At 45.9% G+C, this 26,499-nt stretch overlaps 1 protein-coding gene across 1 annotated transcript; it reads right to left on the bottom strand.

Annotated features, from left to right (window-relative positions):
• Window positions 1–4,796: 4,796 nt before the first annotated feature.
• On the bottom strand, window positions 4,797–6,133 carry LOC124648250 (phospholipase A1-II 6-like). The gene is made up of 2 exons (XM_047188043.1): window positions 5,507–6,133; window positions 4,797–5,408 (listed from the first exon to the last, which is right to left on the bottom strand). Exons 1-2 carry the CDS (start codon window positions 6,131–6,133, stop codon window positions 4,797–4,799), a joined length of 1,239 nt encoding a protein of 412 aa, XP_047043999.1.
• Between the last annotated feature and the right edge of the window lie 20,366 nt (window positions 6,134–26,499).

Raw genomic sequence — 26,499 nt, 5'->3', positions numbered from 1 at the left:
AGCCTATCCCACGTAGGAATAGCCCTTACCTTATGGTTAGCTTTTCCTCCACTTCGGAGATGGCAAGCTCCACAACCACTTCACAAGCTCCACGAAGGAGAAGCCCGGGCCTCTTCACAATCTTCCACGAAGAGGTTACCGGGACAGGAACCAAGCCAACTAGGAGGTCACCCTCCAAGAGTAACAAGCTCATGGTGTCTCACTCGAACTAATCGTGGTGGAGAGCTCAACACTATGCAATGATGCAAAGCAAGAACACCAAAGGCGTTCAAGTCCTTCACACTCAAATCCCAGCAAAGCAACAAATGCTAGGATGAGATTAGAGAGGAACAACAATGGAGGAAATCAACAAATGACTCCAAGATCTAGATCTAAAGGGTTCCCCTCACTAAGAGGAGAAATGGATTGGTGGGGATTGTAGATCTAGATATCCTCTCTTAGATCTCTCAAGAATGAGCGAGAATCATGGGCGGAATCAAGAGATAGGGCAAGTTCTTCAAAGGCAACAATGGAAGAGAGAGAGTAGAAGAACTTAACCAGCCCAAGGTGGAAGAAGGCCTATTTATAGTCTAGGGAAAAATAGAACAGTTGGGGAGAAAAACGGGCAAAAAAACGACCCAGCCGACATACAACTCCGCAGGGCCAGACCAGGTGCCGGACCACCCGGCAGCCCGGGCCAGGGGCCGGGCCACCCGAAAGCAGCACTCGGCAGGCCCGGCCAGAGGCCGAGCTAACCGGGAGGATGGGCCGGTCGGCACCACACCCGGTGGGCCGAACCAGATGCCGGCCCGCCCGCCAGCAGCACTCGGCATGCCGGGCTGGGTGCCGGACTGATCGGCAGCAGCACCCGGCAGGCTGGGCCAGAGGACGGATTTCGGGACCCCCTGATAAACCTTTTCTTTTCTTTTAAATAGAAAATGCTCCTGAACTCCGATTGAGATGAAACCAATTTTGTTGGAAATATTTTAGATGATTTTAGAGAGGGAGTCTCCCACCGACAAGAAACGGTAAAGACGTCCAAACTCGAAAACGCAATAGAAGATGCATGCGGATTCCGTTTTCGATGAACTTTGGCTTGTTGTAAAGCTAGCAACAAGCTCAAGAACCTCACACTGAGAAATACCAAGAAGCAATAGGGATATGCAAATTATGCAAAGGATTGAGCTCCCTAAGACGATATGATCAAGTTACCCAACCGAAAGCCCCTCTTGATAGTGCGGCTATCTATCCTATAACCCGATCTCCCAACAACCACCTTGAGACTGGTAAAAGGAAAACCTAGCAAGGCCAAACCTTTTCCTTGCGCATCCCGCTTGATCTTGATGATAACTCTTCAAGCACCACTCAAGCCGGAATGCCTCACTTGATCATTGTTGCATCGTGAAGACTCACACATGCTCCCACATACACCTATGATGGGATAACTCCATTGATGCACATCTTCACATGTCCATTATCACCTAATGGACGGGAAGCTTCAAGCATATGATCCTCTTGAGATGCTCAACTTGAACTTGCCCAACTCAACCTTGATGACGATCACCACTTGATGTCATCCTCTCATGGGTTATATGGGATCTCACTTTTGACGCATGCCCATGGAAAGATACCTAACTCATATAGACAACACAGGGGCATATATATGATGGGTTAGTTAATAAAGCATAATTGACAAGGCTTACCATACCACATGACTTCGCGTGGCACATTCTTTATGCTTGTGTTGACCAAACTTGAATCTATTCTTCACTATTTGTATTGGTCGACCTTGTATCTTCACATGCTCTATCATACCATCTTGAGGTGTATAAAGAACTCTTCATTTGTTTGCATGCTCTAAATTTTAGTCAATCATAGCTCAACTCATGAGACTATCATGACACTGACTTAGAGCCATATCTTGAATTCTTCAGTTGGAATCAAGCCATCAAAATCTTGATCATTCATTGCTCAAAACATAAGCTAGAGCATGGATAATGTTGAGTTCCACATAAGAACTCCATCTTCATTTCTGCTTCTTGATCATATCACATACATGTCTTAAAATCGATGATCTTGATGCCCATACTCAAGGTATATCTTTTATCTTCATGGCATCCATACGTAAATCTAACACATGGACTACAAGTAGTGCCTATGGAATCTTCCTTCATATAAATTCAATGCAAACATTAGTCCATAGGGGTTGTCATTAATTACCAAAACCACACATAGGGGAAATGTACCCTTACACTTTAACATATCGAAACCTACTTCCTGGGAATATTTCTTGCATAAACTAAATAAAAGAGTTAGTGCCTTAAATGTGTTGTTGTCAATCATCAAAGTTTCACTTAGAGGGCATTAGATTCACTTTCACACTGACAAGCTAGACACATCTTTGGAAAACCATGGTGATTGAGTGCTCGGCTGAACATGTGACAGAAGACATCTTAGCCCAGTAACAAGAAGGTGTTGATGTTTTTTTGCGGGGCACCATCCCATTTGCGTTGGGAAATCTAGTTAGCACGCATTGAATCAGATGCCTGGAGGATCTAGGTCATCCATGATAGATCCCATGGCAACAAATGCTAATTATTTCTGAGGGCCTGTAGGTCTCTGCTTTGTGTCTATGACTTACTTTCCTCACATGACATTTTCGTAAAATGTATATTACTGAGGATACGAGGGGATACATCCAAACATTTAAAACATTAAATAGGTCCATGGCTTAGGGAAATGGGCAAAAAATAAGAGAAATATATAAAAATATAACTACAATTAAGATTTGAGAAATAGAATATATAAATTCTAATTATGTTATGTTACTGTTATAGTGGTGAATCTGCAAAATCTATGAAAATTCTTTACCCTTATCACTATTTAAAGTACTAAACCAACGTTTGCTTTGCTCTCTGTTACTTTATTTCGCATTAATCATTAGTTTGTTCGCCCAAATAAACAATTATTTTAATAGTCTTTCTTTGGACCGAAGATAACTTGGTACAAATAAGAAAAGGTGGCAATTCAACATTCTGTGGATTCAATACTCTTCTATTCAAAACTAAAAACTAGATACTTCCATCTGTGCACATGGCAAACGACTTTGTGGAAGTTATTCTATATTATGCTAGACAAGAACAAATGTGGAATGAGGCGACAACGGTTTATGCAGAATATCAAGTGTTTTCTGGTTTGATTGGGAAGGTCGAGAGATGAATGAAGCGGCACATGTAATTGATAGGAATTGATTTCGCTCTAAAATTTCATGTAATTGGTCGACGAACCACCTAGTTATATTTTGAGAACTCATGGTCTTCCCTAAGAAATGGAATCAAGAAACTCTATCTAAATAAATATTTTCTTGCATAACATATTTTAATATTATATGAATTTTATAATATTTTACGTTATGTTTCGTTAATATACTATGATTGCCACACTTTTCCACATTTTAAGTTAGGCCGTTCGCTTTAGTCATACTTGTGACACTTCATTTCATGGAAACTAGACCCACATGTCATTGGCTCGGAAAAGCGTGCCAAGCACTCTTCAAGTGTAGCAATGTTTGGCCCTCATTCTAGTTGAAAAACTTTAGACTTGAAGGCCAAAAGGTAAGACAAAAGTTGACAGCCTTAGAATACCAACTAAACAAGCCTTTGGCCATGTTTTACAAATAAAATCAAACTGTAATAGGGATAGCAATTGGTGCTAAGCAATGGAATCTTCGAGAACACTCGTGTTATAGTTCTACATTCTCGGTCCATAATATAGAGACATACACTGCAAAAAGTGTATTTTTATTGGACGAGCTAACATGTAGTTTGCTTTCTTTTGAAAATTTCAAAAATGACATTTTGAAGTTTCTGAAAAATCTGAAGAAAAATGTAGACGCAGATAATGTTGAGTTCTATCAATTTGCAAAATTTGAACTCAAGATATCCCATATTCTAGGCTGTGCAAAAATAACAAAATATGACAGATTTTAAGGTTTTGAAAGTTTACACCGTTTCATTATTGTAGATTTCAGATTTTGTCGTTTTTGTGCAGCCTCGACTATAATGTATTTTGAGTTGAAATCTTTTGGGCGTACCAATATTTTGAGTTGAAATCTTTTGGGCGTACCAATATTTTGGTAAGGCAATCTTGGCATAGAATCAAACACCGGTTGAATGGCCAGGGTGAAGAATGGGGATTTCGGCAGCTCGTGAGCCAAAGGACCTAAAATAGCTAGTCCGCAGCTCTATTTTTTTTTATGAAAATAGCACCGCTACAATGCTAGGAGAAATAGTTTGTATAGCGCCACTAATAACGAGACTAGCGTCACAATGAGATAAATATCCATAGCATAGCGTTTACTCTCCAAATATGCTTTAGTGCCGCTAAAACGCTGAAATAGCGTGCTATTTTTTTCATTGATTTTGATAGGACGAGCTACATGTAGTTCGTTTTCTTTGAAAAAATAAAAAAATGACATTTTAAAGTTTCAAAAAAATGAAAAGAAAAATTAGATGTAAACAATGTTGAGTTCTATCAAGTTGCAAAATTTAAACTCGGGATACCATATAGTCTAGGATGTGCAAAAATAACAGCCTCAATTATAATGTATTTTGAGTTGGAATTTTTCCATGTTGATAGAGCACAATACTTTTTCTTTACTTTAGAATGTAATTTCTATTTTTTTAAAAAATAAAACAAGCTCCATATAGCATGAGGTACATTTGTTGTTGGTTTCTGAGTAGCTTAATTTGTGTCTTCTTAATTAGCACAAATGATTTGCGCATGCATGTCATGTCCAAAAGAAATATGCGTCAGCTTCACTTGTTGTTCAGTGGCAGGACGGCGTCCTCCCCGTCCTCCTCCTCGAAGTCGACGAGGCTCCAGCGCCCATCGTCTCCTTTCACCATGCCTTTGTTCGCCGGCACCAACCATGCTGCCGGCACCGCGTGCTCCTCCCTGAGCGCGCCGTATGACTTGTTCACGAGCGCCACGTCCCGCTCCACCGCTAGCTCGAACCCTCCTCCGGCCTTGACGCCAGCCACCCCGTGGAGGTAGCACTCGAGGTTGTGCCAGACCCGCTCGTCCCCGGGCGCCCTGAGGTACGGCGAGGCGCCGGTGTCGATGGCCAGCTCGGCGCCCACGTCGTGGTACGGAAGCGCCGGGTACCTGGGCACGATGTCGTGGGCGTTGCGCACGCGCAGGAGCCGGAGCTTGCCGGCGGCGTCGAACCGCTTCCTGAAGCCGGCGCCGCCCACGCGCGGGCTGGCGAACGCGAACGCCGTGACGGGGAACGTGCCGTTGTAGCCGTTCTCGGCGATGTCGAAGGCGCTGAGCGTGGCCAGCGCCGCCCCGAGGCTGTGGCCCGTCGTCGTGATGCTCACCTCCTCCTCCTTGTACGTGTCCACCAGCTTGCTCACCTCAGCCAGCACCTGCAATCCATGATCCATGTACGGCGGCCAAGCATGAACAGTCTTGTGAGCACAATGGTGAACAGTGTAATAACAGTGCTGATGTTGTGTTAAGTTACCTGGTCTCTGGCGCTGTCCTTGTTGTGGCTGGACGCCGGGTCGGTGGAGGTGTAGATGGAGAGCCAGCCGTGGTGCACCATGGCGTCGGTTCGGCCGTGTGCGTCGCGGAGGAGGCCCCTTGGCGGCACCATGACGAACTCGAGGTCGTTGACCCACTCGAGCGCCTCGACGGTGCCGCGCCAGGCGACGACGATGTCGCGCCTCCCGAGCGTGGCCTTCCCCTCGTCGGTGGCCACGGCGACGAACCCGATCCAGTTGGACTCCCTGCAGCGCCTGCCCCTCCCGTGCGGCCCCACGAACGCGGCGCCCCTGACGGAGGGGGCGGAGCACGTGGCGTAGAGGAACCTGGTGACCCGGTACGTTGCGGCGTGGTCCGGCAGCATCACGCGCTCGAAGAAGCGCCGCCTGCCGAACCTGCACAGCCCGGCGTGCGGCGAGAGCTTCTCGTGGTTGAACGCGTCGTACTCCGCCTGCGCCATCTCGCCGTACCAGATCACAGTGCGGCGCAGGTCCAGGTCCAGCTGCGGGCGAAGCAGCCCGTCCCACCGCCGCTCGCCGTGGAGCTCCTTCCACCTCGCCGGCTTCGCCATGCTCGATTCAGCAGGGCGCCCTTGCTCCTCCGACATGGCCGGCCGGCGTCCACGCTTGCACTGTGAACTATGAGCTGAATCACTGATACGGTGGAGAGGTGAAGCAGCTGGCCTGCTCTTCGTCGACGTTTATACGCGCGCGGTGGCTGGCATCGACGGCGTGGCGTCGATCGGACCGGCCGGGTCTTGCATGCTTTCGCGAGCTGGCTTGTTTTGCTTGGCTCTGGATGGCCGAAGACGAGGAGAAAATGGCGTGACATTGCGATATGGGGGCACGATGACACAAACGCGTATTGATTCGCGCGCAACAGCCTGCTCCAATCGGAGACGATGATCAAGAGGAAGGCATCGGTGGAGTGGCACTAGCAGCCCATGCCAATGGCATGCATGGGCATCTTGCTTGGGTCCATCAGGAATTCTGTTACCGACATTTCGTGATGTTCTTAACAGAATCTCTTCTTTCAGCCTCGGGCACAGGCGTCCGCTTTCTCAGTGCACTGAAAAGATAAAGTCGTTCTAACTTCTAAGTTAGGCATTGTTGGACGTTGAGTTTTCACCTTATGCACTAGAGACACGTACTCGTGCTAGTACCACCGCTTCTGCTCCGGTGCTCCCCCCGGAAAAGTCTGGACGCGCCAAACACATGGACGGCTGAGATCTTCTGATACCTCTTCGGCAGCGGGGGTAAAATCGTAATTTCGCTATGCGTAGACCGTCCGTAGAGCCCTGTACAAGCCCGTATGGCCCGCGCACGTCATTCTGTACGTATCTACAGCGTGCCTACAGCACGTGCGTACGAGCGTGCGTGTACCGAAATAGAAACCCATATAAAAAGCCGACGTTTCCTTCTCCGCCTCCCTCGCCCCACCATTCCCCCCCCCAAATCAGGTACGGAGAAAACCCTCTCCTCCTCCCTCGGCCACTTCGTCTTCTCCACTCCCTCTCCACCTCCAGTTCTCTTCTTGAATCCCTTCTTCTCCGCGCATTTCCGTCGAATCGGAGGCCGATGGAGGGTAGCAGCTCCACCGCGAGGGCGGCCGCCGCAGCCTTGGTCAAGAACACCGGCGTGGCGGAGGCAGATGTGGTGCCGGGTGGATGGAGCCGTCGTGGTGCGGCCGCGTCGGGCGGAGGCTTGGTGCTGACGGCGGCGGATGAGCAGGAGCACGGATTCGGCGGCGAGATCGTGCCGGATCTGAACGTGCAGCCAACGGTGGAAGACCCTCTGGTATCTGCTATCCTCTCAACACCTCAGCTTATTTGCCCTTATTTGATGGTGATTAGGGTTAGATGAAACCGAAGAATAGACGAATCATATGATTTGTGATTAGGGCTTAATGCGGACCAAATGGATCTAGCAGACTGTCCTGTGGTTTGTGTATGTTGGCAAGGGGTTTTTTAATCTGGTTTGACATCCGTGTGCATTCGTAGTTAATGGGGGTTTTATTGTCATGTGACCCCAATTTATATACCGTGTGCACAATTTATCTGGTTTGATTACTGTGTGCACAATTTATTTGTTAGTAGTAGCATCAATTGTTTGCTACAGAGCTTCATTACTATGTTTTTATTACATGATTGCATAATTGCTTTAGGGATTCACATTGATTTGTAAATCTATGGTAATGCTGTTGTGCTCCAGGAGTGTTATCTTGCTATGATGGCAACAACATTGACATAATAATTTGTTCCCTGCTATGGGAAAATATGTAGTTACTATAAGTGTACATCACCACAGTATGAATAATAGCATGTATAACTATTATTTGAAATGGTATGATTTGGCAGGACCTCCACTTTTGGGTGTTAATTAGAAGCTAAAAACCCCTAAATGATGCTTACTTAACATCTTATGGTGATAATTATTGCTTATTAAATTTATGGTACTGCTGCTCCAGGGGCATTTCCATTTGTGCATAAGATATTTCCTTTTTCAGAATGTGTTGTAATCTATTAATTCCACCTGTATTAAACATGCTTTATGTAGTAATATTTAACATGCTTTGTATAGTAAGGTATAGTTGTCATGTTTTGAAAGTACAGTTGTAAATTACAATGTGCTACATTTCTTTGAAGCACCTATAATGTAGTAATGATTGCAATAGAATCTTGACTCTATTTCCTCTATGAAATTTGTTATTAAGAGCAACATTATGGTAAGATGAAACATAATATTGACTATGATTACTCTATGATATTAAGATCAGTATTAATGATAGGTTGACAGAATTATGTTTCACCTTAACATAGTAGGAGAAATATAATGTTACTGGCCTGTTATTGTAATGATCGCAATAAGGATTTGTAGTATATGTGTTATGCTGCTATGATTGCAATTTAGATTGACATAATAATCTGTATATATTCCATCAGCTTGGTGAGACCTCCTCTGTCCGCAAGAGGAAGTTTGAGGAGTTTGATGACTCGGAGGACTCTGGCCACTCCTACATTTCCCGCGAGGTCGAGTCTGGGGACGCCGTGTCGGTAAGATAGCATTCTCAATATTGATTGTGCATGGTTGACAAGTTTATTGAACTCATTGCTGTACAATAGTTGTGACATATGATTGTGACATTGTTGTTTTGCAGTACAACTCGGATGCTTCATCTGATAATGAAGTCAGCAAGTACAATGTGCTGTCATATGAGAATAAGGTGGAGGAGAAGATCTGGGCTGAGGGAATCAGTGCTTACATGAAACCTGATGGGAGGTACTACTGCAAGTTCCATCCCTCTAAGCAGGTTCCTAGGGATGGTATGTGTGAAGGACTTGTAAGCCATGTGAAGGAAGTGCACCCGAAGGATCTCCGCGACAAGGCGAACCATGCTGCCCTGAGGAAAGTACTGGAGTACTATGATCAGGATTGACTGAATGTCTGAAAAAGTTAGTGAAGAAGTACATCATCAGTAGTTATGATGATGTTAAGTAATGTATGTTATTAAGAACTGCTAGTTTATCTGTGCACCTTCTGTTATGGTGCGGTAACTATGTATGGACTTGCTAGGCATGTGAACTTTAGCTATGGTAGCTATGTATGCACTGTACCAGTGTGCTAGATGGTATGTAGCACACTGTGTTTGCTTTTGCTGGTTCTTCACTTTGTTATAAGATAAGTGAAGTTATGGATGGCTACAAAGTATTGTGAGCCTTTTTATCTACCATGCATGTTGTGTTGGAAAAATGGTAGTCCATAAATATTATCTTGTTTGCAAGGAAATGGTAATTCTAAAATTTTGCTTGTCTGAAAATTTGATAGTTTAATATTGACTTATGTACCAATTTGATCTCTGTCATAATGTTTTCAATAGTTTAAAAAACATAGTACATAAGTTACATGAATGAATAGCAAGCCGCTATGTGATGAGAATAGCAACCACCAATGTCATGAGAATAAAACAGAGTAGCAATTTCATATGTTATTTGTATCTGATATTTCATATGTGAATTTAAAAAATCGAATTTGTAAAAAGTTCATATACAGAAAATGTACAAAAGATGCATTGAAGGTTGGCAGATCAACCCAACCTTGTATGTTTTCATTAATTTGTTTTAGAATTGTCCTTTATCAAAATATATACATGAAAGTATAGTGGTTGAAATAAAAGTATAAACTTTTTTTAAATGTTTTTTCAATAATACTTTATATTACATGCATGGGAGCATAAAAAAAATAGGATGAACTAGAGATGGTCGAAAAAAATCATTTGCTCTACGACGGACTATTAGGTCTAACATTTAGCCCCATTTTTAAAGCAAGTGATTTTTCGACCTCCTCCAAATCACCTCAAATTTTTATCACATTGTATGTAACACAAGAAAACATGGAATGTGACGATTTTTTTCATTTTGAATATTTTTGAATTACTAATGGATGCTCCATGGTTGGGAGGTGCCGATACTAGGGTTTTAGGGTCAAAATGGGTCTACCATGGACTAAAACATACCAAACCACCTTGGATGGGGCCCGTATTTGGCACACTTGTGCATGGTGGTGTGCCCCACCCTTTTTCCATTGCTTTTTGTAGGTTGGTTTTTACATTCATGGTGATCCCATGGTTGGGAGGTGCCGATACTAGGGTTTTAGGGTCAAAATGGGTCTACCACGGCCTAAAACATACCAAACCACCTTGGATGGGGCCCATATTTGGCACACTTGTGCATGGTGGTGTTCCCCACCCTTTTTGCATTGCTTTTTCTAGGTTGGTTTTTACATTCATGGTGATCCCATGGTTGGGAGGTGCCGATACTAGGGTTTTAGGGTCAAAATGGGTCTACCATGGACTAAAACATAACCAACCACCTTGGATGGGGCCCATATTTGGCACACTTGTGCATGGTGGTGTGCCCCACCCTTTTTGCATTGCTTTTTCTAGGTTGGTTCTTACATTCATGGTGATCCCATGGTTGGGAGGTGCCGATACTAGGGTTTTAGGGTCAAAATGGGTCTACCATGGCCTAAAACATACCAAACCACCTTGGATGGGGCCCATATTTGGCACACTTGTGCATGGTGGTGTGCCCCACCCTTTTGCATTGCTTTTTCTAGGTTGGTTCTTACATTCATGGTGATCCCATGGTTGGGATGTGCCGATACTAGGGTTTTAGGGTCAAAATGGGTCTACCATGGTCTAAAACATACCAAACCACCTTGGATGGGGCCCATATTTGGCACACTTGTGCATGGTGGTGTGCCCCACCCTTTTTGCATTGCTTTTTCTAGGTTGGCTTTTACATTCATGGAAATCCCATGGTTGGGAGGTGCCGATACTAGGGTTTTAGGGTCAAAATGGGTCTACCATGGACTAAAACATACCAAACCACCTTGGATGGGGCCAATATTTGGCACACTTGTGCATGGTGGTGTGCCCCACCATTTTTGCATTGCTTTTTTTAGGTTTGTTTTTACATTCATGGTGATCCCATGGTTGGGAGGTGCCGATACTAGGGTTTTAGGGTCAAAATGGGTCTACCATGGACTAAAACATACCCAACCACCTTGGATGGGGCCCATATTTGGCACACTTGTGCATGGTGGTGTGCCCCACCCTTTTTGCATTGCTTTTTCTAGGTTGGTTTTTAAATTCATGGTGATCCCATGGTTGGGAGATGCCGATACTAGGGTTTTAGGGTCAAAATGGGTCTACCATGGACTAAAACATACCAAACCACCTTGGATGGGGCGCATATTTGGCACACTTGTGCATGGTGGTGTGCCCCACCCTTTTTGCATTGCTTTTTCTAGGTTGGTTTTTACATTCATGGTGATCCCATGGTTGGGAGGTGCCGATACTAGGGTTTTAGGGTCAAAATGGGTCTACCATGGACTAAAACATACCAAACCACCTTGGATGGGGCCCATATTTGGCACACTTGTGCATGGTGGTGTGCCCCACCCTTTTTGCATTGCTTTTTGTAGGTTGGTTTTTACATTCATGGTGATCCCATGGTTGGGAGGTGCCGATACTAGGGTTTTAGGGTCAAAATGGGTCTACCATGGCCTAAAACATACCAAACCACCTTGGATGGGGCCCATATTTGGCACACTTGTGCATGGTGGTGTTCCCCACCCTTTTTGCATTGCTTTTTCTAGGTTGGTTTTTACATTCATGGTGATCCCATGGTTGGGAGGTGCCGATACTAGGGTTTTAGGGTCAAAATGGGTCTACCATGGACTAAAACATAACCAACCACCTTGGATGGGGCCCATATTTGGCACACTTGTGCATGGTGGTGTGCCCCACCCTTTTTGCATTGCTTTTTCTAGGTTGGTTCTTACATTCATGGTGATCCCATGGTTGGGAGGTGCCGATACTAGGGTTTTAGGGTCAAAATGGGTCTACCATGGCCTAAAACATACCAAACCACCTTGGATGGGGCCCATATTTGGCACACTTGTGCATGGTGGTGTGCCCCACCCTTTTTGCATTGCTTTTTCTAGGTTGGTTCTTACATTCATGGTGATCCCATGGTTGGGATGTGCCGATACTAGGGTTTTAGGGTCAAAATGGGTCTACCATGGTCTAAAACATACCAAACCACCTTGGATGGGGCCCATATTTGGCACACTTGTGCATGGTGGTGTGCCCCACCCTTTTTGCATTGCTTTTTCTAGGTTGGCTTTTACATTCATGGAAATCCCATGGTTGGGAGGTGCCGATACTAGGGTTTTAGGGTCAAAATGGGTCTACCATGGACTAAAACATACCAAACCACCTTGGATGGGGCCAATATTTCTAGGTTCGGTTTTTACATTCATGGTGATCCCATGGTTGGGAGGTGCCGATACTAGGGTTTTAGGGTCAAAATGGGTCTACCATGGACTAAAACATACCAAACCACCTTGGATGGGGCCCATATTTGGCACACTTGTGCATGGTGGTGTGCCCCACCCTTTTTGCATTGCTTTTTGTAGGTTGGTTTTTACATTCATGGTGATCCCATGGTTGGGAGGTGCCGATACTAGGGTTTTAGGGTCAAAATGGGTCTACCATGGCCTAAAACATACCAAACCACCTTGGATGGGGCCCATATTTGGCACACTTGTGCATGGTGGTGTTCCCCACCCTTTTTGCATTGCTTTTTCTAGGTTGGTTTTTACATTCATGGTGATCCCATGGTTGGGAGGTGCCGATACTAGGGTTTTAGGGTCAAAATGGGTCTACCATGGACTAAAACATAACCAACCACCTTGGATGGGGCCCATATTTGGCACACTTGTGCATGGTGGTGTGCCCCACCCTTTTTGCATTGCTTTTTCTAGGTTGGTTCTTACATTCATGGTGATCCCATGGTTGGGAGGTGCCGATACTAGGGTTTTAGGGTCAAAATGGGTCTACCATGGCCTAAAACATACCAAACCACCTTGGATGGGGCCCATATTTGGCACACTTGTGCATGGTGGTGTGCCCCACCCTTTTTGCATTGCTTTTTCTAGGTTGGTTCTTACATTCATGGTGATCCCATGGTTGGGATGTGCCTAGATACTAGGGTTTTAGGGTCAAAATGGGTCTACCATGGTCTAAAACATACCAAACCACCTTGGATGGGGCCCATATTTGGCACACTTGTGCATGGTGGTGTGCCCCACCCTTTTTGCATTGCTTTTTCTAGGTTGGCTTTTACATTCATGGAAATCCCATGGTTGGGAGGTGTCGATACTAGGGTTTTAGGGTCAAAATGGGTCTACCATGGACTAAAACATACCAAACCACCTTGGATGGGGCCAATATTTGGCACACTTGTGCATGGTGGTGTGCCCCACCATTTTTGCATTGCTTTTTTTAGGTTTGTTTTTACATTCATGGTGATCCCATGGTTGGGAGGTGCCGATACTAGGGTTTTAGGGTCAAAATGGGTCTACCATGGACTAAAACATACCCAACCACCTTGGATGGGGCCCATATTTGGCACACTTGTGCATGGTGGTGTGCCCCACCCTTTTTGCATTGCTTTTTCTAGGTTGGTTTTTAAATTCATGGTGATCCCATGGTTGGGAGATGCTCGATACTAGGGTTTTAGGGTCAAAATGGGTCTACCATGGACTAAAACATACCAAACCACCTTGGATGGGGCGCATATTTGGCACACTTGTGCATGGTGGTGTGCCCCACCCTTTTTGCATTGCTTTTTCTAGGTTGGTTCTTACATTCATGGTGATCCCATGGTTGGGAGGTGCCGATACTAGGGTTTTAGGGTCAAAATGGGTCTACCATGGTCTAAAACATACCAAACCACCTTGGATGGGGCCCATATTTGGCACACTTGTGCATGGTGGTGTGCCCCACCCTTTTTGCATTGCTTTTTCTAGGTTGGCTTTTACATTCATGGTAATCCCATGGTTGGGAGGTGCCGATACTAGGGTTTTAGGGTCAAAATGGGTCTACCATGGACTAAAACATACCAAACCACCTTGGATGGGGCCAATATTTGGCACACTTGTGCATGGTGGTGTGCCCCACCCTTTTTGCATTGCTTTTTCTAGGTTGGTTTTTACATTCATGGTGATCCCATGGTTGGGAGGTGCCGATACTAGGGTTTTAGGGTCAAAATGGGTCTACCATGGACTAAAACATACCCAACCACCTTGGATGGGACCATATTTGGCACACTTGTGCATGGTGGTGTGCCCCACCCTTTTTGCATTGCTTTTTCTAGGTTGGTTTTTAAATTCATGGTGATCCCATGGTTGGGAGATGCCGATACTAGGGTTTTAGGGTCAAAATGGGTCTACCATGGACTAAAACATACCAAACCACCTTGGATGGGGCGCATATTTGGCACACTTGTGCATGGTGGTGTGCCCCACCCTTTTTGCATTGCTTTTTCTAGGTTGGTTTTTACATTCATGGTGATCCCATGGTTGGGAGGTGCCGATACTAGGGTTTTAGGGTCAAAATGGGTCTACCATGGACTAAAACATACCAAACCACCTTGGATGGGGCCAATATTTGGCACACTTGTGCATGGTGGTGTGCCCCACCCTTTTGGAATTGATTTTTCTAGGTTGGTTTTCACATTCATGGTGATCCCATGGTTGGGAGGTGCCGATACTAGGGTTTTAGGGTCAAAATGGGTCTACCATGGACTAAAACATACCCAACCACCTTGGATGGGGCCCATATTTGGCACACTTGTGCATGGTGGTGTGCCCCACCCTTTTTGCATTGCTTTTTCTAGGTTGGTTTTTAAATTCATGGTGATCCCATGGTTGGGAGGTGCTGATACTAGGGTTTTAGGGTCAAAATGGGTCTACCATGGACTAAAACATAACAAACCACCTTGGATGGGGCCCATATTTGGCACACTTGTGCATGGTGGTGTGCCCCACCCTTTTGGCATTGCTTTTTCTAGGTTGTTTTTTACATTCATGGTGATCCCATGGTTGGGAGGTGCCGATACTAGGGTTTTAGGGTCAAAATGGGTCTACCATGGTCTAAAACATACCAAACCACCTTGGATGGGGCCCATATTTGGCACACTTGTGCATGGTGGTGTGCCCCACCCTTATGTCATTGCTTGTTCTAGGTTGGTTTTTACATTCATGGTGATCCCATGGTTAGGATGTGCCGATACTAGGGTTTTAGGGTCAAAATGGGTCTACCATGGACTAAAACATACCAAACCACCTTGGATGGGGCCCATATTTGGCACACTTGTGCATGGTGGTGTGCCCCACCCTTTTTGCATTGCTTTTTCTAGGTTGGTTTTTACATTCATGGTGATCCCATGGTTGGGAGGTGCCGATACTAGGGTTTTAGGGTCAAAATGGGTCTACCATGGACTAAAACATACCAAACCACCTTGGATGGGGCCCATATTTGGCACACTTGTGCATGGTGGTGTGCCCCACCCTTTTTTCATTGCTTTTTCTTGGTTGGTTTTTACATTCATGGTGATCCCATGGTTGGGAAGTGCCGATACTAGGGTTTTAGGGTCAAAATGGGTCTACCATGGCCTAAAACATACCAAACCACCTTGGATGGGGCCCATATTTGGCACACTTGTGCATGGTGGTGTGCCCCACCCTTTTTGCATTGCTTTTTCTAGGTTGGTTCTTACATTCATGGTGATCCCTTGGTTGGGAGGTGCCGATACTAGGGTTTTAGGGTCAAAATGGGTCTACCATGGTCTAAAACATACCAAACCACCTTGGATGGGGCCCATATTTGGCACACTTGTGCATGGTGGTGTGCCCCACCCTTTTTGCATTGCTTTTTCTAGGTTGGTTTTTATATTCATGGTGATCCCATAGTTGGGAGGTGCCGATACTAGGGTTTTAGGGTCAAAATGGGTCTACCATGGACTAAAACATACCAAACCACCTTGGATGGGGCCCATATTTGGCACACTTGTGCATGGTGGTGTGCCCCACCCTTTTGGCATTGCTTTTTATAGGTTGGTTTTTACATTCATGGTGATCCCATGGTTGGGAGGTGCCGATACTAGGGTTTTAGGGTCAAAATGGGTCTACCATGGCCTAAAACATACCAAACCACCTTGGATGGGGCCCATATTTGGCACACTTGTGTATGGTGGTGTGCCCCACCCTTTTTGCATTGCTTTTTCTAGGTTGGTTCTTACATTCATGGTGATCCCATGGTTGGGAGGTGCCGATACTAGGGTTTTAGGGTCAAAATGGGTCTACCATGGTCTAAAACATACCAAACCACCTTGGATGGGGCCCATATTTGGCACACTTGTGGATGGTGGTGTGCCCCACCCTTTTTGCATTGCTTTTTCTAGGTTGGTTTTTACATTCATGGTGATCCCATGGTTGGGAGGTGCCGATACTAGGGTTTTAGGGTCAAAATGGGTCTACCATGGACTAAAACATACCAAACCACCTTGGATGGGGCCCATATTTGGCACACTTGTGCATGGTGGTGTGCCCCACCCTTTTTGCATTGCTTTTTCTAGGTTGGTTTTTACATTCATGGTGATCCCATGGTTGGGAGGTGCCGATACTAGGGTTTTAGGGTCAAAATGGGTCTACCATAACATACCAAACCACCTTGGATGGGGCCCATATTTGGCACACTTGTGCATGGTGGTGTGCCCCACCCTTTTTGCATTGCTTTTTCTAGGTTGGTTTTTACATTCATGGTGATCCCATGGTTGGGAGGTGCCGATACTAGGGTTTTAGGGTCAAAATGGGTCTACCATGGCCTAAAACATACCAAACCACCTTGGATGGGGCCAATATTTGGCACACTTGTGCATGATGGTGTGCCCCACCCTTTTTGCATTGCTTTTTCTAGGTTGGTTTTTACATTCATGGTGATCCCATGGTTGGGATGTGCCGATACTAGGGTTTTAGGGTCAAAATGGGTCTACCATGGACTAAAACATACCAAACCACCTTGAATGGGGCCCATATTTGGCACACTTGTGCATGGTGGTGTGCCCCACCCTTTTTGCATTTCTTTTTCTAGGTTGGTTTTTACATTCATGGTGATCCCATGGTTGTGAGGTGCCGATACTAGGGTTTTAGGGTCAAAATCGGTCTACCATGGACTAAAACATAACCAACCACCTTGGATGGGGCCCATATTTGGCACACTTGTGCATGGTGGTGTGCCCCACCCTTTTTTCATTGCTTTTTCTAGGTTGGTTCTTACATTCATGGTGATCCCATGGTTGGGAGGTGCCGATACTAGGGTTTTAGGGTCAAAATGGGTCTACCATGGCCTAAAACATACCAAACCACCTTGGATGGGGCCCATATTTGGCACACTTGTGCATGGTGGTGTGCCCCACCCTTTTTGCATTGCTTTTTCTAGGTTGGTTCTTACATTCATGGTGATCCCATGGTTGGGAGGTGCCGATACTAGGGTTTTAGGGTCAAAATGGGTCTACCATGGTCTAAAACATACCAAACCACCTTGGATGGGGCCCATATTTGGCACACTTGTGCATGGTGGTGTGCCCCACCCTTTTTGCATTGCTTTTTCTAGGTTGGCTTTTACATTCATGGTAATCCCATGGTTGGGAGGTGCCGATACTAGGGTTTTAGGGTCAAAATGGGTCTACCATGGACTAAAACATACCAAACCACCTTGGATGGGGCCAATATTTGGCACACTTGTGCATGGGGGTGTGCCCCACCCTTTTTGCATTGCTTTTTCTAGGTTGGTTTTTACATTCATGGTGATCCCATGGTTGGGAGGTGCCGATACTAGGGTTTTAGGGTCAAAATGGGTCTACCATGGACTAAAACATACCCAACCACCTTGGATGGGGCCCATATTTGGCACACTTGTGCATGGTGGTGTGCCCCACCCTTTTTGCATTGCTTTTTCTAGGTTGGTTTTTAAATTCATGGTGATCCCATGGTTGGGAGATGCCGATACTAGGGTTTTAGGGTCAAAATGGGTCTACCATGGACTAAAACATACCCAACCACCTTGGATGGGACCATATTTGGCACACTTGTGCATGGTGGTGTTCCCCACCCTTTTTGCATTGCTTTTTCTAGGTTGGTTTTTACATTCATGGTGATCCCATGGTTGGGAGGTGCCGATACTAGGGTTTTAGGGTCAAAATGGGTCTACCATGGACTAAAACATAACCAACCACCTTGGATGGGGCCCATATTTGGCACACTTGTGCATGGTGGTGTGCCCCACCCTTTTTGCATTGCTTTTTCTAGGTTGGTTCTTACATTCATGGTGATCCCATGGTTGGGAGGTGCCGATACTAGGGTTTTAGGGTCAAAATGGGTCTACCATGGCCTAAAACATACCAAACCACCTTGGATGGGGCCCATATTTGGCACACTTGTGCATGGTGGTGTGCCCCACCCTTTTTGCATTGCTTTTTCTAGGTTGGTTCTTACATTCATGGTGATCCCATGGTTGGGATGTGCCGATACTAGGGTTTTAGGGTCAAAATGGGTCTACCATGGTCTAAAACATACCAAACCACCTTGGATGGGGCCCATATTTGGCACACTTGTGCATGGTGGTGTGCCCCACCCTTTTTGCATTGCTTTTTCTAGGTTGGCTTTTACATTCATGGAAATCCCATGGTTGGGAGGTGCCGATACTAGGGTTTTAGGGTCAAAATGGGTCTACCATGGACTAAAACATACCAAACCACCTTGGATGGGGCCAATATTTGGCACACTTGTGCATGGTGGTGTGCCCCACCATTTTTGCATTGCTTTTTTTAGGTTTGTTTTTACATTCATGGTGATCCCATGGTTGGGAGGTGCCGATACTAGGGTTTTAGGGTCAAAATGGGTCTACCATGGACTAAAACATACCCAACCACCTTGGATGGGGCCCATATTTGGCACACTTGTGCATGGTGGTGTGCCCCACCCTTTTTGCATTGCTTTTTCTAGGTTGGTTTTTAAATTCATGGTGATCCCATGGTTGGGAGATGCCGATACTAGGGTTTTAGGGTCAAAATGGGTCTACCATGGACTAAAACATACCAAACCACCTTAGATGGGGCGCATATTTGGCACACTTGTGCATGGTGGTGTGCCCCACCCTTTTTGCATTGCTTTTTCTAGGTTGGTTCTTACATTCATGGTGATCCCATGGTTGGGAGGTGCCGATACTAGGGTTTTAGGGTCAAAATGGGTCTACCATGGTCTAAAACATACCAAACCACCTTGGATGGGGCCCATATTTGGCACACTTGTGCATGGTGGTGTGCCCCACCCTTTTTTCATTGCTTTTTCTAGGTTGGCTTTTACATTCATGGTAATCCCATGGTTGGGAGGTGCCGATACTAGGGTTTTAGGGTCAAAATGGGTCTACCATGGACTAAAACATACCAAACCACCTTGGATGGGGCCAATATTTGGCACACTTGTGCATGGTGGTGTGCCCCACCCTTTTTGCATTGCTTTTTCTAGGTTGGTTTTTACATTCATGGTGATCCCATGGTTGGGAGGTGCCGATACTAGGGTTTTAGGGTCAAAATGGGTCTACCATGGACTAAAACATACCCAACCACCTTGGATGGGACCATATTTGGCACACTTGTGCATGGTGGTGTGCCCCACCCTTTTTGCATTGCTTTTTCTAGGTTGGTTTTTAAATTCATGGTGATCCCATGGTTGGGAGATGCCGATACTAGGGTTTTAGGGTCAAAATGGGTCTACCATGGACTAAAACATACCAAACCACCTTGGATGGGGCGCATATTTGGCACACTTGTGCATGGTGGTGTGCCCCACCCTTTTTGCATTGCTTTTTCTAGGTTGGTTTTTACATTCATGGTGATCCCATGGTTGGGAGGTGCCGATACTAGGGTTTTAGGGTCAAAATGGGTCTACCATGGACTAAAACATACCAAACCACCTTGGATGGGGCCAATATTTGGCACACTTGTGCATGGTGGTGTGCCCCACCCTTTTGGAATTGATTTTTCTAGGTTGGTTTTCACATTCATGGTGATCCCATGGTTGGGAGGTGCCGATACTAGGGTTTTAGGGTCAAAATGGGTCTACCATGGACTAAAACATACCCAACCACCTTGGATGGGGCCCATATTTGGCACACTTGTGCATGGTGGTGTGCCCCACCCTTTTTGCATTGCTTTTTCTAGGTTGGTTTTTAAATTCATGGTGATCCCATGGTTGGGAGGTGCCGATACTAGGGTTTTAGGGTCAAAATGGGTCTACCATGGACTAAAACATAACAAACCACCTTGGATGGGGCCCATATTTGGCACACTTGTGCATGGTGGTGTGCCCCACCCTTTTGGCATTGCTTTTTCTAGGTTGTTTTTTACATTCATGGTGATCCCATGGTTGGGAGGTGCCGATACTAGGGTTTTAGGGTCAAAATGGGTCTACCATGGTCTAAAACATACCAAACCACCTTGGATGGGGCCCATATTTGGCACACTTGTGCATGGTGGTGTGCCCCACCCTTATTTCATTGCTTGTTCTAGGTTGGTTTTTACATTCATGGTGATCCCATGGTTAGGATGTGCCGATACTAGGGTTTTAGGGTCAAAATGGGTCTACCATGGACTAAAACATACCAAACCACCTTGGATGGGGCCCATATTTGGCACACTTGTGCATGGTGGTGTGCCCCACCCTTTTTGCATTGCTTTTTCTAGGTTGGTTTTTACATTCATGGTGATCCCATGGTTGGGAGGTGCCGATACTAGGGTTTTAGGGTCAAAATGGGTCTACCATGGACTAAAACATACCAAACCACCTTGGATGGGGCCCATATTTGGCACACTTGTGCATGGTGGTGTGCCCCACCCTTTTTCATTGCTTTTTCTTGGTTGGTTTTTACATTCATGGTGATCCCATGGTTGGGAGGTGCCGATACTAGGGTTTTAGGGTCAAAATGGGTCTACCATGGCCTAAAACATACCAAACCACCTTGGATGGGGCCCATATTTGGCACACTTGTGCATGGTGGTGTGCCCCACCCTTTTTGCATTGCTTTTTCTAGGTTGGTTCTTACATTCATGGTGATCCCTTGGTTGGGAGGTGCCGATACTAGGGTTTTAGGGTCAAAATGGGTCTACCATGGTCTAAAACATACCAAACCACCTTGGATGGGGCCCATATTTGGCACACTTGTGCATGGTGGTGTGCCCCACCCTTTTTGCATTGCTTTTTCTAGGTTGGTTTTTATATTCATGGTGATCCCATAGTTGGGAGGTGCCGATACTAGGGTTTTAGGGTCAAAATGGGTCTACCATGGACTAAAACATACCAAACCACCTTGGATGGGGCCCATATTTGGCACACTTGTGCATGGTGGTGTGCCCCACCCTTTTTGCATTGCTTTTTATAGGTTGGTTTTTACATTCATGGTGATCCCATGGTTGGGAGGTGCCGATACTAGGGTTTTAGGGTCAAAATGGGTCTACCATGGCCTAAAACATACCAAACCACCTTGGATGGGGCCCATATTTGGCACACTTGTGTATGGTGGTGTGCCCCACCCTTTTAGCATTGCTTTTTCTAGGTTGGTTCTTACATTCATGGTGTTCCCATGGTTGGGAGGTGCCGATACTAGGGTTTTAGGGTCAAAATGGGTCTACCATGGTCTAAAACATACCAAACCACCTTGGATGGGGCCCATATTTGGCACACTTGTGGATGGTGGTGTGCCCCACCCTTTTTGCATTGCTTTTTCTAGGTTGGTTTTTACATTCATGGTGATCCCATGGTTGGGAGGTGCCGATACTAGGGTTTTAGGGTCAAAATGGGTCTACCATGGACTAAAACATACCAAACCACCTTGGATGGGGCCCATATTTGGCACACTTGTGCATGGTGGTGTGCCCCACCCTTTTTGCATTGCTTTTTCTAGGTTGGTTTTTACATTCATGGTGATCCCATGGTTGGGAGGTGCCGATACTAGGGTTTTAGGGTCAAAATGGGTCTACCATAACATACCAAACCACCTTGGATGGGGCCCATATTTGGCACACTTGTGCATGGTGGTGTGCCCCACCCTTTTTGCATTGCTTTTTCTAGGTTGGTTTTTACATTCATGGTGATCCCATGGTTGGGAGGTGCCGATACTAGGGTTTTAGGGTCAAAATGGGTCTACCATGGCCTAAAACATACCAAACCACCTTGGATGGGGCCAATATTTGGCACACTTGTGCATGATGGTGTGCCCCACCCTTTTTGCATTGCTTTTTCTAGGTTGGTTTTTACATTCATGGTGATCCCATGGTTGGGATGTGCCGATACTAGGGTTTTAGGGTCAAAATGGGTCTACCATGGACTAAAACATACCAAACCACCTTGAATGGGGCCCATATTTGGCACACTTGTGCATGGTGGTGTGCCCCACCCTTTTTGCATTTCTTTTTCTAGGTTGGTTTTTAGATTCATGGTGATCCCATGGTTGTGAGGTGCCGATACTAGGGTTTTAGGGTCAAAATCGGTCTACCATGGACTAAAACATAACCAACCACCTTGGATGGGGCCCATATTTGGCACACTTGTGCATGGTGGTGTGCCCCACCCTTTTTTCATTGCTTTTTCTAGGTTGGTTCTTACATTCATGGTGATCCCATGGTTGGGAGGTGCCGATACTAGGGTTTTAGGGTCAAAATGGGTCTACCATGGCCTAAAACATACCAAACCACCTTGGATGGGGCCCATATTTGGCACACTTGTGCATGGTGGTGTGCCCCACCCTTTTTGCATTGCTTTTTCTAGGTTGGTTCTTACATTCATGGTGATCCCATGGTTGGGAGGTGCCGATACTAGGGTTTTAGGGTCAAAATGGGTCTACCATGGTCTAAAACATACCAAACCACCTTGGATGGGGCCCATATTTGGCACACTTGTGCATGGTGGTGTGCCCCACCCTTTTTGCATTGCTTTTTCTAGGTTGGCTTTTACATTCATGGTAATCCCATGGTTGGGAGGTGCCGATACTAGGGTTTTAGGGTCAAAATGGGTCTACCATGGACTAAAACATACCAAACCACCTTGGATGGGGCCAATATTTGGCACACTTGTGCATGGGGGTGTGCCCCACCCTTTTTTGCATTGCTTTTTCTAGGTTGGTTTTTACATTCATGGTGATCCCATGGTTGGGAGGTGCCGATACTAGGGTTTTAGGGTCAAAATGGGTCTACCATGGACTAAAACATACCCAACCACCTTGGATGGGGCCCATATTTGGCACACTTGTGCATGGTGGTGTGCCCCACCCTTTTTGCATTGCTTTTTCTAGGTTGGTTTTTAAATTCATGGTGATCCCATGGTTGGGAGATGCCGATACTAGGGTTTTAGGGTCAAAATGGGTCTACCATGGACTAAAACATACCAAACCACCTTGGATGGGGCGCATATTTGGCACACTTGTGCATGGTGGTGTGCCCCACCCTTTTTGCATTGCTTTTTCTAGGTTGGTTCTTACATTCATGGTGATCCCATGGTTGGGAGGTGCCGATACTAGGGTTTTAGGGTCAAAATGGGTCTACCATGGTCTAAAACATACCAAACCACCTTGGATGGGGCCCATATTTGGCACACTTGTGCATGGTGGTGTGCCCCACCCTTTTTGAATTGCTTTTTCTAGGTTGGCTTTTACATTCATGGTAATCCCATGGTTGGGAGGTGCCGATACTAGGGTTTTAGGGTCAAAATGGGTCTACCATGGACTAAAACATACCAAACCACCTTGGATGGGGCCAATATTTGGCACACTTGTGCATGGTGGTGTGCCCCACCCTTTTTGCATTGCTTTTTATAGGTTGGTTTTTACATTCATGGTGATCCCATGGTTGGGAGGTGCCGATACTAGGGTTTTAGGGTCAAAATGGGTCTACCATGGACTAAAACATACCCAACCACCTTGGATGGGGCCCATATTTGGCACACTTGTGCATGGTGGTGTGCCCCACCCTTTTTGCATTGCTTTTTCTAGGTTGGTTTTTAAATTCATGGTGATCCCATGGTTGGGAGATGCCGATACTAGGGTTTTAGGGTCAAAATGGGTCTACCATGGACTAAAACATACCAAACCACCTTGGATGGGGCCAATATTTGGCACACTTGTGCATAGTGGTGTGCCCCACCCTTTTTGCATTGCTTTTTCTAGGTTGGTTTTTACATTCATGGTGATCCCATGGTTGGGAGGTGCCGATACTAGGGTTTTAGGGTCAAAATGGGTCTACCATGGACTAAAACATACCAAACCACCTTGGATGGGGCCAATATTTGGCACACTTGTGCATGGTGGTGTGCCCCACCCTTTTTGCATTGATTTTTCTAGGTTGGTTTTTACATTCATGGTGATCCCATGGTTGGGAGGTGCCGATACTAGGGTTTTAGGGTCAAAATGGGTCTACCATGGACTAAAACATACCCAACCACCTTGGATGGGGCCCATATTTGGCACCCTTGTGCATGGTGGTGTGCCCCACCATTTTTGCATTGCTTTTTCTAGGTTCGTTTTTAAATTCATGGTAATCCCATGGTTGGGAGGTGCCGATACTAGGGTTTTAGGGTCAAAATGGGTCTACCATGGACTAAAACATACCAAACCACCTTGGATGGGGCCCATATTTGGCACACTTGTGCATGGTAGTGTGCCCCACCCTTTTTGCATTGCTTTTTCTAGGTTGGTTTTTACATTCATGGTGATCCCATGGTTGGGAGGTGCCGATACTAGGGTTTTAGGGTCAAAATGGGTCTACCATGGTCTAAAACATACCAAACCACCTTGGATGGGGCCCATATTTGGCACACTTGTGCATGGTGGTGTGCCCCACCCTTTTTGCATTGCTTGTTCTAGGTTGGTTTTTACATTCATGGTGATCCCATGGTTGGGATGTGCCGATACTAGGGTTTTAGGGTCAAAATGGGTCTACCATGGACTAAAACATACCAAACCACCTTGGATGGGGCCCATATTTGGCACACTTGTGCATGGTGGTGTGCCCCACCCTTTTTGCATTGCTTTTTCTAGGTTGGTTTTTACATTCATGGTGATCCCATGGTTGGGAGGTGCCGATACTAGGGTTTTAGGGTCAAAATGGGTCTACCATGGACTAAAACATACCAAACCACCTTGGATGGGGCCCATATTTGGCACACTTGTGCATGGTGGTGTGCCCCACCCTTTTTGCATTGCTTTTTCTAGGTTGGTTTTTACATTCATGGTGATCCCATGGTTGGGAGGTGCCGATACTAGGGTTTTAGGGTCAAAATGGGTCTACCATGGACTAAAACATACCAAACCACCTTGGATGGGGCCCATATTTGGCACACTTGTGCATGGTGGTGTGCCCCACCCTTTTTTCATTGCTTTTTCTTGGTTGGTTTTTACATTCATGGTGATCCCATGGTTGGGAGGTGCCGATACTAGGGTTTTAGGGTCAAAATGGGTCTACCATGGCCTAAAACATACCAAACCACCTTGGATGGGGCCCATATTTGGCACACTTGTGCATGGTGGTGTGCCCCACCCTTTTTGCATTGCTTTTTCTAGGTTGGTTCTTACATTCATGGTGATCCCTTGGTTGGGAGGTGCCGATACTAGGGTTTTACGGTCAAAATGGGTCTACCATGGTCTAAAACATACCAAACCACCTTGGATGGGCCCCATATTTGGCACACTTGTGCATGGTGGTGTGCCCCACCCTTTTTGAATTGCTTTTTCTAGGTTGGTTTTTAAATTCATGGTGATCCCATGGTTGGGAGGTGCCGATACTAGGGTTTTAGGGTCAAAATGGGTCTACCATGGACTAAAACATACCAAACCACCTTGGATGGGGCCCATATTTGGCACACTTGTGCATGGTGGTGTGCCCCACCCTTTTTGCATTGCTTTTTATAGGTTGGTTTTTACATTCATGGTGATCCCATGGTTGGGAGGTGCCGATACTAGGGTTTTAGGGTCAAAATGGGTCTACCATGGCCTAAAACATACCAAACCACCTTGGATGGGGCCCATATTTGGCACACTTGTGTATGGTGGTGTGCCCCACCCTTTTTGCATTGCTTTTTCTAGGTTGGTTCTTACATTCATGGTGATCCCATGGTTGGGAGATGCCGATACTAGGGTTTTAGGGTCAAAATGGGTCTACCATGGACTAAAACATACCAAACCACCTTGGATGGGGCGCATATTTGGCACACTTGTGCATGGTGGTGTGCCCCACCCTTTTTGCATTGCTTTTTCTAGGTTGGTTCTTACATTCATGGTGATCCCATGGTTGGGAGGTGCCGATACTAGGGTTTTAGGGTCAAAATGGGTCTACCATGGTCTAAAACATACCAAACCACCTTGGATGGGGCCCATATTTGGCACACTTGTGCATGGTGGTGTGCCCCACCCTTTTTGAATTGCTTTTTCTAGGTTGGCTTTTACATTCATGGTAATCCCATGGTTGGGAGGTGCCGATACTAGGGTTTTAGGGTCAAAATGGGTCTACCATGGACTAAA

This window comes from Lolium rigidum, chromosome 4 (genome assembly GCF_022539505.1).
Source record: "Lolium rigidum isolate FL_2022 chromosome 4, APGP_CSIRO_Lrig_0.1, whole genome shotgun sequence".
Taxonomy (NCBI): Eukaryota; Viridiplantae; Streptophyta; class Magnoliopsida; order Poales; family Poaceae; genus Lolium; species Lolium rigidum.
The sequence above is the reverse complement of the archived record's forward strand: the minus strand, read 5'-3'. Positions and strand labels throughout refer to the sequence as shown.

Coding starts and splice junctions, on each gene's coding strand:
- LOC124648250 (XM_047188043.1), bottom strand. CDS start 6,133: ATGTCGGAGGAGCAAGGGCGCCCTGCTGAATCGAGCATGGCGAAGCCG. Junction 5,409..5,506: donor AGGACAGCGCCAGAGACCAG/GTAACTTAACAC, acceptor CATGGATTGCAG/GTGCTGGCTGAGGTGAGCAA.